At 45.6% G+C, this 16,925-nt stretch overlaps 1 protein-coding gene across 1 annotated transcript in view; it reads left to right on the forward strand.

Annotated features, from left to right (window-relative positions):
* Positions 1 to 16,925, forward strand: part of LIMD1 (LIM domain containing 1) — an 86,984-nt gene that overhangs the window by 39,329 nt on the left and 30,730 nt on the right. The window contains exon 2 of the mRNA XM_035275056.3: positions 3,510 to 3,611. Coding sequence (XP_035130947.1) covers positions 3,510 to 3,611 — 102 coding nt within the window. The remainder of the gene's footprint in view (positions 1 to 3,509; positions 3,612 to 16,925) is intronic.

Raw genomic sequence — 16,925 nt, forward strand, 5'->3', positions numbered from 1 at the left:
TATTATAGATCATTTGTCAAAACTCATTGAATGGTAGACTTACACTTTTCGTATCTCACTGTTTGTGAATTTTACCTGGAAAAAAATAAGCCTAAGCAGATAAATAATGAACTCTAGTTAATGATGTGGAGGCTGAAGTGTTTGGGGTGAGGTTGCTGCCTGCAACTTTGAAGTGCATGAAGAATAGGATGGCTTTTTGCATTGATTGAGGAATGGATAGCAAAACGTTAATTATAGAATTGGGATGGTGAGGGTATGGGTATTCTCTATCATTCTTTCAACTTTTCTGCATGTTTTGAAATGTTTATAATCAAATGTTGAAACAGAGGAAGAACTGCAGATAACCAATACTTGTTCCCGCTTGAGCTTTCCACCAATGAATTTCCCCAGTGGTCAATTTCTTGTCTGTTTCCTACAGACTGCTTCACCCTGCTTCCTGGTGTTGGCAGAGGGGCTCTCTCCTTAAACCTGCTGGTGTGTGGGAATTTCATGAAGGATATGTTAGCTTGGACTTCCTTTGATGGTGATGCAGTTTAACTATTTGAAATGATATGACCTCTAAAACACAGGGCTTTCTACCCTGTGGGCAGAAGCCTGGGGATTTGCAGCCCGAGAACAGCCTGGCAGATTGGAACCAGAGTTAGAAAAGGATGCCTGAGCTCCCACTGACTGAAGGATGCCAGCTGGCTACCTTGCTGGGTGCTAGGGGAGCAATTTTATTTACAAAATCTGTGAAGTTGATTTTCAAAAATTTTAACATTATATAGTATGTTTGAACATATTCAAACACTTTTTTGAGACAACTTTTAAAAATCTCTAAAGTAATATCTGCTGTCTTATGGAAAAAAACTATAGAAGATTTAAAGAAATAAAGCCAGCTACAGTTTTACAGCATGAAGAAACCACTGTTTATATTTTAATATATTCCTACCTGAATCTTTTTTCATCTTGTGCATTGTTTACATAATTGTGCTATCTTTCATTTGACTGTAACGGGGGAGTTCGTTGGAAGGGAGACTCCAAGTCCTCCTTGATGTGGTTGGGCCCGGAGCCTGGGCTGCTGCTGTCAGGGTTCTGAGAGACCTCTATCTTATTCCCAGACCCCGTGTGAGATCCTGGGAGGCCCAGAACTTTATTATTATTATTTTTTTAAGATGAAGTCTTGCTCTTGTCACCCAGGCTGGAGTACAGTGGTGCAATCTTGGCTCACTGCAACCTCCCCTTCCTGGGTTCAAGCTATTCTCCTGCCTCAATCTCCCAAGTAGCTGAGATTACAGGCACATGCCACCATGCCCAGCTACTTTTTGTATTTTTAGTAAAGATGGGGTTTCACCATGGTGGCCAGGCTGGTCCCTAACTCCTGACCTCAGGCAATCTGCCTGCCTCATCCTCCCAAAGTTCTGGGATTACAGGCATGAGCCACCGTGCCTGGCCGAGGCCCAAAACTTCTTAGCATTTTTTATGCTGAAGGCACTTCTTCCAGGAAGCAGTAACGTGACTGTTGTTCTTATGATTTGCCTGTTAATTGGGCATTTCCCAAGTGTGGGGCCTTGCACTAAGGACTTCGCACATGTTCTCTCACAGTAACCCTATGTGGGGGCCACTGTTGTCCCCATTTTCTTCTTCCTTTTTTTTTTTTTTTTTTGAGAAAGAGTCTCGCTCTGTGCCAGGCACCAGGCTGGAGTGCAGTGATGTGATCTCAGCTCACTGCAATCTCCACCTCCCTGGTTCAAGCAATTCTCCTGTCTCAGCCTCCCAAGTAGCTGGGACTACAGGCGCGTACCACCACGCCCAGCTAATTTTTGTATTTTAGTAGAGATGGGGTTTCACTGTGTTGACCAGGATATTCTCGATCTCTTGACCTTGTGATCTGCCCATGTTGGCCTCCCAAAGTGCTGGGATTACAGGCGTGAGCCACCATGCCCGGTCTGTTGTCCGCATTTTCAAGCCTAACATCGAAGTTTAATTAGTCTGTCCTAGTCACATAACTAGTAAATCGTGGAGCTGTTCTAGACCAGATCTCCCAGTAAGCACTTTGTAGTTGAGGCAGATGAACTCGTTAGAACTTTTTGGTTTACAAACCAACCTTTTTAAATTGCTGCTCCTGGGAACATGCAGGACAGGTGGAATGAACCTCTATTTCCTAATTAAGAAAGGGACACTCAGAGAACCAGTCGCCATTAACCCAGAGTACAGGAGGCCTGGCCAACAAGGTGAACCCCCGTCTCTACTAAAAATAGAAAATTTAGTTGGGCTGAGTGGTGCACACCTATGTTCCCAGCTACTTGGAAGGGTGAGGCAGGAGAATCACTTGAACCCGGGAGGCAGAGGTTGCAGTGAGCCAAGATTGCACCACTGCACTCCAGCCAGAGTGACAGAGTGATACTCCATCTCAAAAAAAAGTTTCTCCTCCTCTCTCATCTTTTCCTCCCTCCCTCCCTCCCTCTTTTCCTTTCTCCCATCCATCTTTCCATCCTTCCATCTTTCCTTCTTTTCTTTCTTTTTAGAGATGGGTGGTCTCCCTATGTTGCCCAGGCTGGTGTTGAACTCCTGGCCTCAAGCAGTCCTCCTGCCTTGGCCTTCCAAAGCACTGGGATTACAGGCATGAGCCACCACACTTGACTGGCTCTTTAAATTTCTGGTTTGGCCTGTTGCCTCCAGAGTAAGAGAGCTGGAGAGGTTGAGGAAGGAGTTGTGGAGCAGGCTGAGACGGAAGCCTCAGGACTTGAGTGAACAGAAGGGCAGGAGTGGAGTGTGCTAGGTAGGGGCCCGTCAGCAAAGGCTAAGCTCAGACCCTGTGGGATTTGTTAAGAGGTGAGGGGCTGCAGGTGGAAGGGCAGGGAAGAGTGCTTGCCTGCAGTCTGACAAACCTGGGGCTTGGGGTGTGACATACTTTTTGTTACTATTGAGGTTAACAAATCCTAGTTGGTGGTTCCCATTGAAAATTAAAGGAAATAATTTAGTTGGAGTTGTCTGGCCAGGCATAGTGGCTCACACCTGTAATCCCAGCACTTTGGGAGGCTGAGGCAGGAGGATCGCTTGAGCCTAGGAGTTCAAGATCAGTCTGGGCAACATATTGAGACCCCCCCCCCCGTCTCAAAAAAAAAAAAAAAAAAGGACTTGCCGAGCCTGCATGTTTGGCATATTATCGTGATGGTGCAATTTTTCTGAACTGTCTTATAAACCTTCAGAAGCTTTGGGTGAGTGGGGAGGAAGTTGACCAAGGCCACGTATTCTGAACATTAGCATAGCAGTGTGGTGGACAGCATGGGACAGGGAAGTGGGACCTGAAGTCCAGCCTAGTAGCTGTTTTCTGTAGTTGGAAGGACTGATAGTTAGAAGAGTGACAGAGGGAAAGGGAGAGAAAGACACTTCAAATAAGTCATCCACTGGATTTGGTGATGGGCTGGCCATGGGGAGGGATGGGATTGTACTTTGTTCACTGGCTTGTTTATGACTCTTTATGCTGATTCCCTCCTGACTCACTGATGTTTCTCTTGTCCTTGTAGGAGCCTGTGTGAAATGCAGCAAAGGGGTGTTCGGGGCTGGCCAGGCCTGCCAGGCCATGGGGAACCTCTACCATGACACATGCTTCACCTGTGCAGCTTGCAGTAAGTGTGGGTGTGGGTATCGGGTGTGTAGGGGATGCGTAAGGAACGTGGGGACCGAGAAAGGGAGGAGAGGGAAGATCATCTTTCTGGAGACAGTCGGTCCATGGCCCTCATCAGCCCCACAGAAAAGCCAGACAGTGTCTTTTACAGCAGGGTTTCTTAGCACCAACAGAGGCCAATCAGGGCATGGTGATTTAACATAATACCAAAGATTGCCTGTGATTCTGGTGATAACTTGAATGAGTTCAGAGTGATCCCTAGTCACATCAGGTTTGTAATATGTGAGAAGAGGTTTCAGAAGATTTGGGAGGAAGTGCTGGGATTCACCACATCTACCCTATTTGTCAGTTCTCTCCCCTGCTGTGGGGACCAGCCAACAAAAAGAGCTTAGTCAGTCAGCTACCCCAGTTTGAGGGGGGGTCCTTTATTACTCTGTAACCACTTTGCCCACCCAATCCTTGATTTGGAGGCTGCTGTATGAGCATAGGGTATGTGTGCTGGTGCCTACCTAGCACACACCTGTGGGCATCTTTGGACTCCTGTACATGCATTATAATTCAAGCAGCCCACCGGGAGTCTGGCACCCGCTCTCAGTGGAAGATTCTAACACATTGCATGTTTGCCACGTCTGACCAAGTTATGGATTGTGGGTGTTTTCTGGTCTCTGCCAAAGATTAATTTTGAGGAGTATTTTTGGAAAATGTCCTGCTGACATTCTCAATCTGATACTAAAAGGGAATGTTACAGCAGAGTCATAGCATGTCAGGGATGAAGGGATCTTTCTTACCATCTGGCCTCGTGGTTTGCAAGCCTGGCTGCTCATTAGAATCACCTGTGGAGACTTTAAAACCCAGTGATGCCCTGGCCCCACCCTGATTAGCAGAATCAGATTATTGAGATTCCTAGCTAATCCTGTCTGATTAGGATTTAGTTCTGATTCTGCTAATCAAGTGTAGGGCCAGGGCATCACCTTTGAAATTTCTAGAGTGGAACAAGTGTATTTTTTCAGTTTCTCAGATACTTCCAGAGTATGGTCAGGGCTGACCACCACTGGTTTGGGGCTCCTCATTTTGGATTCTCCTGGAGAAGGGAAGGGGAGGAACTTGCTCATAGCCAGAGATCCTAATTAGTATAATGTTAACTAGTAGACATGGTTAACTGGTGGCTTCCTAACCTGCTGAGTCTTGATGGTCCAGGCAGATGCCTGAGTTCTAAACCTCAGGCTTTAGTCCTCACTGCAAATTCCCCTGAAATCCATGCCTGAAGAGTTTATGGTCTACACACTGATCAGTGTTCACCCATGTAGGGAAAAACTGGAAAAGACTTTGAGATGGATGGAAAAGCCTAGTGAACGTTCACAGTGGAAATCTAGGTGTGTGGTCTGGTTATCAAATTCTCTGGGTCTCTTGGCCTTTCCTTGTCTTTGAGGTATGTTGCACTCTGTAAGTTGTAGAATATTGATGGTAACACACACGATTCTTGTCTATAGCAGTGCAAACTGTGTCTGGTGGAGGTGCAGGTGATGACTGTTGCCCTGTGGAGATTGACCAGTTTTTTAATCTATTGAGCAAATTGATTTTAACATTCCTGATGGCCTATGGTTTTTTGAATTCGCCCAGTAATAACACTTATTGGTTCCTTTATTTATTGATGAGTTAAAGTCTTGGGCAGATGTTTGTGTTTTATCTACATGGGAGTTGTGTTTAGGCCCTCCTTTATTTATTTATGTAGTTAAATTGTAATTTTAATTTTAGATTCAGGAGGCGCAGGGCATATTGTGTGAATCTGAAGTTTGAGTTTCTACTGGTCCTGTCACCCAGATAGTGAACATATTAACCACTAGAAAGTTTTTAGCCCTTTCCCCACTCCTCTTTTTCCCACTTTTTGGAGTCTCCACTATCTATTGTTCCGTCTACGTGTACCCAAAGTTTAGCTCCCACTTCTAAGTGAGAATATGTAACATTTGGTTTTCCGTTTCTGTGTTAATTCATTTAGGATTATGGCCTCTGGGTGCATCTATGTTGCTGCAAAGAACATGATGTCATTTTTTTTAAGGCTGTGCAGTATTTCATGGCATATATGTACCACATCTTCTTTATTCAGTCCACTGCTGATGGGCACCTAGGTTGATTCCATGTCTTTGCCATTGCAAATAGTGCTGTGATAAATATGCAACTGCAGCTGTCTCTTTGGTAGAAGATTTACTGTTCTTTGCATATATATCCAGTTGGGTCAAATGGTAGCACTACTTTTAGTTCTTTCAGAAATCTCCAAACTGCTTTCCACTGTGGCCGATACTCCCACGAACAGTGTATAAGCATTGCCTTTTCTCTACAGCCTTGCCAATATCTAGTGTTGGCCTTTTTAATAATGACCATTCTGACTCTTGCAAGATGGTATCTCATTGTGGTTTTAATTTGCATTTCTTTAATGATTAATGATGCGGAGGCTTGTTTTGTTTTGTCTTGTTTTGAGATGGGATCTCACTCTGTCATCCTGGCTGGAGTGCAGTGATGTAATTGTAGCTCATTGCAGCCTTGAGCTCCTGAGCTCAAGCAACCCTTCTGCCTCAGCTTCTGAGTAGTTGGGACTGCAGGTATGTGCCATCATGCCCAGCTAATGTTTTACATTTTTTGTCGAGACAGAGGTCTTGCTGTGTTGCCCCGGCGGGTCTTGAACTCCTGACTTCGGGTGATGGTCCCACCTCAGCCTCCCACAGGGCTGGGATTACTGTCATGAGCCACCACCGCTGGCCCTTGAGCATTTTTTCGTTTGTTGGCAGCTTGTATCAGATCTTCCTTTACGATTTATCTTTGACCTTTGACTCCTGCAATGGTTTCTCAAGACTTACTCTGTTTTTCAGGAAAAAGAAAATAAATATTAAGTAGATGCCGCTTTCCACCTCAAGCCTACTAAAACTACATTTGAATCAGGGAAGCTGTTGGCAAGGGAAAACCAACTGATGAGTGTCTTAGTCTGTTTGGACTGTTATAACAAAATACCATACACTGGTTGGTTTATAAACAATAGAAATTTATTTCTCTCAGTTTAGAGGCTGGAAAGTCCAAGATCGAGGTGCTGGCTGATTAGGTGTCTGCTGAGGGCCTACTTCCTGGGTACTCATGGTGGAAGGGGAGCTCTCTGCGATCTTCTTTGTAAGGGCACTAATCCCATTCCTGAGGGTTCCACCTCATGAGAATCGCCTCCCAAAGGCCCTACCTCCTAATCCCATCACCTTAACCTAGGAATTTTAGGGGGACATAGACATTCAGTGCATTGCAAATGAGTCTGTGGGTTCCGCCCATGGCTGCTTGACTGGCTATCTATTTCTTAATGGATTGAGTTTATCTTTCTTCAAGCACAGACACTTAGGGAAGACAGACCTGGTTTGGGGTTGTTTTTTTTTTTTTTTGAGACGGAGTTTCGCTCTTGTTACCCAGGCTGGAGTGCAATGGCATGATCTCGGTTCACCGCAACCTCCGCCTCCTGGATTCAGGCAATTCTCCTGCCTCAGCCTCCTGAGTAGCTGGGATTACAGGCACACGCCACCATGCCCAGCTAATTTTTTGTATTTTTAGTAGAGACGGGGTTTCACCATGTTGACCAGGATGGTCTCGATCTCTTGACCTCGTGATCCACCCGCCTCAGCCTCTCAAAGTGCTGGGATTACAGGCTTGAGCCACTGCGCCCGGCCCCTGGTTTGGGTTTTTGATTGGTCTAGCATTGAAGGCCTTTGTGGTCTTGTCCCTGTCTTATCACTTCCTGCTTCCTACTGTAGTCAAACTGAACTTTTCTTTTTCACTTCCATGCCTCTCATCACATTGTTCTCCAGAATAGCCTCTCCCCATTCACTTAATACTTAATCCAGTCTTATGACTCAGCTCAAATGCCTCCTCTTCTAAGAAGCCTTCCTTGTTTCCTTAGCAGGAAGGAACCTCATCTCCTGAATTTGGTGCACACTGCTTTCTCGTTGTTGTTGGTTTTTTTTTTTTTTTAGCTGGATCTCACTCTGATGCCCAGGCTGGAGGGCAGTGGCACGATCTTGGCTCACTGCAACCGCCTCCTGAGTTCAAGCGATTCTCCTGCCTCAGCCTCCTGAGTAGCTGGGACTACAGGCACGCATCACCAGGCCTGGCTAATTTTTGTATTTTTTGTAGAGACAGGGTTTCACCATGTTGGCTAGGCTGGTCTCGAACTCCTGACCTCAGGTGATCCATCTGCCTTGGCTTCCCAAAGTGCTGGAATTACAAGCATGAACTACCGCGCCTGACCCTTGTTGGTGTTATTATTTCATAGACTGTGAACCACACTCTGTGGATCCATTGCCAACAAACCAGGCCCTAGAACAGAGTTGCTGAAGGAGTGAAGATTCGGATTTTGTCAAAAAGTGAGTGCAGGGGCATTGCTGTTTGCCCTGGGGCTGCACACATTCCTGCTATGTGAATGTCCCACTTCCTCCTCAGTTGCAAGGAGCAGTTGGAATGTTGGAGACTGCGCATGTGTCTGAGCAGGTTCTCTTAGACACTGAGGGTAACCTGCCTTTGTTCAATTACCTGATTGCTGCCCTTTACCTCAGCTTTCAGCAGAAGGATGTGCCGGGAGCTCTGTGTCTCGGCTCTGCAGGTCCTGAGTGTGTCTCTGTGAGCCTCAGCACCATGGAGATGGCACAGCTGAGGGTCTGGGCACATCCAGGGCATCCCCTCCTTCTTAGAAGAGAGAATGGGGCAGAGAAGAAAAGAGAATTTCTCAAGGTCAAAAACCTGGCTCTGGAGCTGGCACAGAATCCAGGCCTCTTGAATCTAGGTTCAGCTGTACTTCCCTGTTTTTCTGGTTCTCCTTCCTCTGATTTATTTCCACCTGCTCAAGCAAAAAGAAGGGTGTTTTCTTTGTTCTGTACCTTATTTTGGTTATTGATAGAGTCTGATTAGTGTGTATATTTCTGAACATATATGCATATGTATCTTTTCTGTTTTTCCATTTCATTTATGAAAATGATCTAGTTTAAAACACTAGATATAATATGTAAAGCTAGATTTTATATATTTGTGGCATATGGATGCATCTGTCAGTATACATACACACTTCTTGAGGTCCTTTTATACTGCATTAAAACATGGCGTTGGGATACTGTCAAGCTCACACTTACAGGGCAAGGCCAGACCTGACTAGTTCAGTGAAGATACAACAAGCCACTTTTACTTCAGGCAGTTTATTACTTACATAGGCAACAAAAAGAATATGTCAAAGATACCATCTTCCTGGGTCCTTGTCCCATTCACTGAAGAGGATGACTTTGAAGCAAAAGGGGCCGTTGACTACAACAGAATGGGATTTCGAGAAGCAATTTTAGACTGAAGCTAAGTGGTCTCAGAGCCCACAGCTCTGTTCTAAGGGGCAGGCAGAAATCCCCATACCTCAGTAGAGATAAGACAGTCTGGGCTGGGCACATGGCTCAGGCCTGTAATCCCAGCACTTTGGGAGGCTGAGGTGGACAGATCACCTGAGGTCAGAAGTTCAAGACCAGCCTGACCAACATGGAGAAACCCCGTCTCTACTGAAGATACAGAATTAGCTGGGCGTAGTGGCACATGCCTGTAGTCCCAGCGACTCAGGAGGCAGAGGCAGGAGAATCACTTGAACCTGGGAGGTGAGGTTGCAGTGAGCCTAGATCGCACTATTGCACTCCAGCCTGGGCAACAAGAGCAAAACTCCGTCTCAAAAAAAAGAAAGAGAAAGACACTGTCTGGTGACAGACTCCTAGGGGAATAGGGAGGTGAATGAGAGATGGGCGTGCATCCTTTTGTGTTCTGCAAGCCTACAAGGTGTTCCAGCAAGATTCAGGTAAACCTTTGTGTACATGGATACATGCAGGTTCTCCCAGGCATTGTGGCAAGTTTCCTTACACAGATATGCACATTTCCCCTTCTGCTGATAAGAAGCAGCAATGGGGAAAGCAGTGTGAATATTTGAAGCAGTGATGGGGAAAGGTGTGAGAATACTCTTTTTTTTTTTTGAGACAGGGTCTTGCTCTGTTGCCCAAGCTGGAGTGCAATGGTGTGATCACCGTTCACTGCAGCCTTGAACTCCTGGGCTCAGGCGATCCTCCTACCTCAGCCTCCTGAGTAGCTGGATTACAGACGTGCACCTCCATGCCCAGCTATTTTTTATTATCTTTTGTAGAGACAGGGTCTTGCTATGTTGCCCAGGCTGTTCTCGAACTCCTGGGCTCAAGCAGTCTTTCTGCCTCGGCCTCCCAAAGTGCTAGGATTACAGGCATGAGCCACTACATCTGGCCACTAAAAAGAAAATTTTAAAGACAGAAACCTGTTATGTTAGCATTGCGGCTTAGCTACTGTCACTTTTATGTTTTCCTTTCCAGTTCTTCTCCAAATTTATTCACATTTTTTAGAGTTGTGATCATAGTACATAAACAGTGTCGTAACCTTTTCAATTTCACATCATGTCATAGTTCATCATAATTTTAAGTTACATGGTGACCAGCTGAGTCGTGCCACAGCTAATGGCTGGTTTGCGCGTTGCTACGCACAGCTCCTGCCAGTGTCTTCATGGCATCTTTCCTTCCCTCTGCAAGATTGTTTCCTTGGTGTTCATTCCAGCAGTAAGCATCAGGGTGTGGTGTGGGCATGTGTGTGGTTTGTTCAAGCTCCCTTCTTTCTCACTGTGCTCCTTGGGCTGGGCATGTTTGGTTTCTGTGGAGATGAGTGCTGTGGGTCTCCCTCCTCCCCCCTCAGGCTCTGCCCACCCCAGGCGGCCGTGCCCCCCACTGGCACTGGATGCTCTCAGGATGCTGTTGGCACACCCTGGAGTGGGAAGGAGGTCCGTTGAGAGGGCAGGTGTGGCCTTTGTTGGCAGCTGTGTCCACTTACATGTCAAGTGGCCTGTTGTCAAGTGGCCTGTCTGAGGGAGGCTGGCGCCCACCTGTGCCTCAGAAGCGGCGGCATGAGAGGAGGAACAACGTGCTACCTTGTGGGGTTGAGTGGACTTCTCGGCACCTTCAAGAATAGCCTGTGAGGGAGGAGAAGTAGGCAAAGTCCTCTGTCTTCACTCCAGGCAGATTGAGGTTTAAAAAGTAAGACATTCATTTATAAACAAACTTCATCCTAGAGTCAGGTGAAACCTGTTTGCCGTGTCAGTGTTACCATTTTTGTTAGTTTTTTGACAATATGAGATGGAAAATGATGGATTAGGTAAATACAATCTCCCTGCCAGAAGCCCATGAAGCATGGGGGTGCCCACATTGGGGGTGGAAGTTGGAAAGCAGCCAGTCCCACAGCTGATGGAAATTATGCCCAGTGCAGGCCTGAGGTCAGTGGAAGGCTGCGGTGGGTCAGACAGGGTCCACCTGGGATGGTGCTGGGATGTGTAAGTCAAGGCCAGAGTGAATTGCAGTGGTATGACCTACTGTTTATATGCCTGGGTGCAGGATGCGCTGTGACCTGCCAGCCATGCCTGAGTGGGGAGAAAAAGCAAAACTAAGAGTATATACTGTTGCTTATTTCACCTTCCAAAAACCAAATGTCCATGCCTGTTGAAGATTGTGAATGGGATTTATAGTAAAATCTCACTTTTTGAGACTCATTTGGAAGAAAGCCTTTCTTAGTAAAAAGCCTGCATCTTGAACACTCACAAAAGGCCAATTTGTTACTTGAGATAAATAAAACAAATAGATCCAAGCCTAGTGCTGTGGAACAGAGATTCTTAGTGAATAAATGAGTGCTTGGTGATGGAGGTTCACCATCACCAGGTTCACCTCTGAAGTACTGGAGGGTTCTTGTCAGCGATTTTGTTTTTCTTACAAAGGCTAAATACTGCATTTGAAATCCTTTCCCATTTTTGTTGACTTAGTAAATGGCCTCATCAACCCCAGCCTTTCAAAATGCTTACACATTTTGAATCGGTCAAGCCTGAACTAGGGAGGTCTTCCTTCAATTCGTGCAGGCCTGCTTCTGTGAAACAGTCACCGCGATATTTATAGATAATGTATAGGTGAGCTTTCTAGGTTACTGTGGGCCCAGTACCACCTAGCTGTCCTCCACCCGTGGTGGCTCACTAAATCCTGTGACAATTCAGTGAGTTCAGCATTCCCTATTATTATTATTACTCTCAAGATGTACAGATTGAGGCTTGGAGAGTTTTAGTTTGTGGTTGGTTATGTCACTGTTAAGTGCTGTGGCTGGCACTTGAACCCAAGACCCGTGGATCCACAGCCCTTGCTGTTAGCCACTGTATTAAATTACCTTTGCTTAGAGTATTTGCCAAAGACAGGAGCCAGGCTCTAGCTGTGGGGCCTTGCCTTGACTTTTCACGTTCAGCAGCTGCCTTGGGGTTGTGTGACAGCAGAGACTGGGTTTTTGGCTACCCTGGAGTTGTGAGTACAGGGAGTGACCTGGGACTGGGAAATAGGGGAGGTAGAATTCAGTAGTGGGAAGGATGCACCCGTGGCAGAGAAATGGACTAAGGGCTTTGATCCCTGAATTTCTGAGCTGTTGAATTGTCCCAATATTGCTCATCATATTCAGAAGTTCTGTGTGAGCTGAATGAGTCAGCCAGACCTAAGGAAAAAGCTGAAGATCAAGAATGTGAGAAAGGAAGAGTGGGCAGATGCTAGAGGAAATCAGTGGGCGCGGGAAAGATCAGGAAGCAACCAAAATAGGCCGGAGCTGGGCAGAGGGCCGCGGGATCAGAAGAGAGTGGAGGGGCGACGTACTTTCATTATCAAAGGGTCACGTGTGTCCGTCTCCCACAGGCCTGGTTCTGCTAGTGCACTGGAACTGCGACCAGACCTGGTTTCCCAGGTCAGACTTTGTGGGTCCAGTCAGAGGCCACAAAGTCCCTGACAGCAGAGACCGTCAGATTCCTTTGTTCCTGTCACGTGAACAGAGTCTGAGGGGTTTTGCACTATATTGTAGAGGTGAACCGGTGTAACCTGTACCTTATGTGGCCATGTCTGCATCCTAAACACCTGATACTGCATGTGTGTGCTCTTTGTTGGAAGTCTGTGCCTTTCCCCTGTGGTAGTCCCAGACCAAGGGTGATACTTGGTGGTACCCAGGAGGTCACCTGTCTTCTCAACTCTAAGAGGAAAATGAAGAGGACTCGAATACACCAGGAACATCACACCATACTTAGCAGGAAGATATTATACCACAGTGCCTCATCTCAGAGCCAGAGTCCCGGGTTAAGGAGTAAGCCCTTTTGCCCTGACAGTATTCCGGCATCATAGGCATTCCTCAGGTTTCCATGGCCCTCTCCTCTCACTGAGCATGTCCCTTCTTCCATGAGTCTCTCAGCTGTTTTCTCACATTTCTGTCCCTGGCTCTGGTCCCTTCAGCTTCCTTCTCCTTCCCTCTCCCTTCCCTCCTTCTCTCTTCTCCTTCCCTCTCCCTTCCCTCCTTCTCTCTTCTCCTTCCCTCTCCCTTCCCTCCTTCTCTCTTCTCCTTTCACCGACAGTTTCATTGCACCCATAGGTGCCCATCAGTGCATCCATTCCTGTAATGCCAGTGTAATGCCAGCTGCTGTCTGTGGAGCGTTTATTGGCTCTGTCTTGTCGCGTCCCTTGCTTGGCTTCCAGCCACACTCATCTGACACGAGAGGCCATGGGGTCTCAGAGCGGTTGCCCAGCTGGTGAGTGGGGAAGTGGGTTCGTGCACAGAGGCAGGTGGCCACTGTGTATGTGCTTGCCACCACATCCACAGCCTTCACCCTTCACTGTGCCTCAGTCACAGTCACAAAGAGCCTGTTGCGGTGCCAACCTCTGGCTCTGCCTGCAGAGATCCTGATTTCTGGGATCTGCGTGCACAGGGGGAGCATCCTGGGGTAAGTGGTGAAGTTCGCTGGGAACTTGGCTGTGGCACTGCAGTGGGCCTCACCACTGGCCCATTGGCCTTCATTTGGACTTCGTCATCTGGCCTCTCTCCTCATCTGTAGACCCGAATCATCCAACACAGCAGCTGTTGGATTCTTGGCGCTCTTGAGCACTTGAAATGTGACTAGTGTGACCAGCGAACTGCATTTTCCATTTTATTTCATTTTAATTAACTGAAGTTTAAATTTATTTTAGTAGCTGCATGCAGCTCATGGCTACTGTACTGAACTACATATAAAGCCTCTAGTTCCTAAATCTTTTTTTAAGACAGAGTCTCACTCTGTCACCCAGGCTAGAGTGCAGTGGCACAATCATGGCTCACTGCAACCTCCGCCTCACCGGCTCAAGCGATCCTGCCACCCCAGTCTCTGAGTAACTGGGACTATAGGCACACACCATGTCTAGCTAATTTTTTTAAAATTAATTTTTGTAGAGATGGAGTCCTACTATGTTGCCCAGATTGATCTCAAACTCCTGGGCTCAAGTGATCCTCCCACCTTGGCCTCCTAAAGTGCTGAAATTACAAGTGCAAGCCACAGTGCCCAGATTCTAAATCTTCTTAGCCAGTGTTCACTTACTAGTAGGAAATTATTCATGAAATTTATTGGTTTTGATACTTTATATGTCACCAAGTCTATATAGTCACATTGCCAAAAAATATATATGGGAGAAGAAAATCACCTATAATTCAGTACCAGAGAGAGCCCCCAAAAGTATATGCTGCACCTACAGAGACATTGTTGCCTGGTTTTCATCACAGTGTATGTTTGCTTTTATGCCCTGCTTTTTCCACTTAGAAATATATCATATGTCTTTTCCCTCATTGCTCCATAGTCTTCATAACCGTCTGCTGTGTAAGATCCTGTTCATTTGATGACTCAAAGTCAACATAACCTTCCTGCCAGTTCAAGTTGAAAGAAGAGAACTCTTACCATGGGAGCTCCCATACTCTTCCCAGGAGTTCTGAGGCTGGCTGGGTGTGGATCCTGTGGCCAGGTTTTCAAGGACCAGATGGTCAGCCTGGGGGTCTGGCAAATCCAACGCCTCTCCCAGAGGGTGCAGGCCCTTTCTTGTGGTCAGGGGCAGGGTGACAGCCACATCTCCATACCAGCAGCAGCCCTGCAGTGGCCGCTATTGGTGGCATTTGGATACCAGCAGGGTCTCAGATGCCCTGTTTTGGGCAGACCATCATCTCTGTCTCTTGCGTGGATCACTGCTGTCACCTCCAGTCTGGACCCTGGTCCTGTCTGCTTCCCTGCCCACCTGTCCCTCCATCTATACTGGTCTCTGGGCACAGCAGTGAGGAGGCCACTCCCCAGCTCCGAGACCTTCAGCTAGTTTTTGCCTTAACATTGTAGTCCAGTTCTTTCGCTGTGGTGTTAAAGACATTCCTTAAATTAGTTCTAACTTCTCTCCTGTCTTTCATTCCAACTATCTCCCTCCCTGCTGCCCTACAACCTCCTGAAGCCCTGAAGCCCTGAAGCCCCTGGCCACACTGAATATCACCTGCCCTTTTCTGCTCCTGTGCCTTGTCACCCTGTCCCTTCATCACCACCCAGGTGAATATCACTCTCCGTTCAGTGTCTTCCACTGCCGTCTCCACTGTGACTCCTCTGATCTTGGGTCCCACATGCACCTTGTTCATTTGCTTCTCTTATGGTGTTTTAAATTATGATTAGATTGAAACTGTTTGCAGGAATCTCCATCTCCCCCAGATGATCAGTTTCGGGAGAATAGGGACAGTGTTTAACTGATCATGATTTCACTCCTTGTAACCCTTCAGCATCTTTAGTATAATTCTGAACACAGAATAAATGTTGGAATAAATGAAGGTGACACTTCTCCATTACCTGGCACTCATCACTTCGCCTCCCCACCTGCCTTTCCTCATCCCTGAGCAACCACTAATCTACTTCCCATCCCTATAGATTTGCCTATTCTGGATATTTCATATGAATGGAATAATATGATATATGATCTTCTGTTTCTGGCTTTTTTCACTTAGCATGCATTCCAGGTTCATCCACGCTGTAGCATGAAATCAGTATCTCATTCCTTTGTATGGCCGAATAGTATTCCCTTGCATAGATGTACCATATTTTCTTTATCCATTCAGCAGTTGATGGACACTTGTTTTTATTTTTGGCTATTATACTGTTGCTACGAACATTCCTAGATAGGTGTTTATGTGAACATATTATTTCTGTTCTCTTGGGTAGATACAGGAGTGAAATTGCTGGTAACTATTTTTAACCTTTTGAGGACTTGTTTTTCAAAGAAGCTGCACCATTTTACATTTCCACCAGAAATGTATGAGGGTTCCAGTATTTCCACATCCTTGCCAACACTTGTGCTTATCTAGTTTTTTTATTCTAACTATCCTATTTGGTGTGAAGTTGGATCTTATTGTGGTTTCAAATTGCATTTTCCTGGTGACTAGTGATGTTGAACATCTTTTCATGCATTTGTTGGCCATTTGTATGTCTTATTTGGAAAAAAGTCTTCTCAATTCCCTGCTCATTTTTAATTGGGTTGTCTTTTTATTATTGAGTCTGCATAGTTCTCTATATGATTTACATATAGAGCTTCTGTCAGATATAGGATTTGCAAATATTTTCTTTCATACTATGGACTCATTTCATTTTGTCGATGGTATTGCACAAAGGTTTTAAATTTTGATACAGTATAATTATCTACTTTTTTCCTTTTATTACCTGTGTTTTTGGTGCTTTTTGTAGGAAAACTTTGGCTAACCCAATGTCATAAAGATTCATGTCCATGTTTTCTTCTAAAAGTTTTAAAGACATTTAACTAATAAGAAAAAAGTCTCACTTGTGCACGCATTTCGCATTTCTGCTCCTCTTCATTCCTTTGTTTAGACTCAGGTTTTTATCTGGTACCATTTTTCCTTCTGCTTGAAGGACTTCTCTTAACTCTTTCTTTTTAACGTGCTGATCTGGTGATGAATTCTTCAAACTTTTGTATGTCTGAATTCATCTTTCTTTCACTTTTTACTTTAAAATATATTTTGCTGGATATAGAATTCTAGCTTGATACTCTTTTGAGTTCCTTATTTATTTGTTTTTTACTATTTTCTCATTTATTTTATTTTAAATGAGAAATCTGACATCTTTATCTTTGTTTCTCTGTATGTAATATGTTCCCCCCACCCCCGGCTGCTTTTAAAATTTTACCACTGATTTTGAGAAACTTGATTATGATGTTCGTTGGTGTACTTTTCTTGTTTCTTGTGCTTGGGGGTTTGTTGAGCTTCTTGAATCTGTGGATTTGTAGTCTTCATCAAATCCATTTCTTCACATTCCTCCCCACCTCCCAGGGACTCCAGTGACTCCAAACTTAGGCATCTTGAAGTTGTCCCACGCTCACTTTTGCTCTTTTCATTCTTTTAAAAATTCTTTTCATCTCAT

Source organism: Callithrix jacchus, chromosome 15 (assembly GCF_049354715.1).
Source record: "Callithrix jacchus isolate 240 chromosome 15, calJac240_pri, whole genome shotgun sequence".
NCBI lineage: Eukaryota > Metazoa > Chordata > Mammalia > Primates > Cebidae > Callithrix > Callithrix jacchus.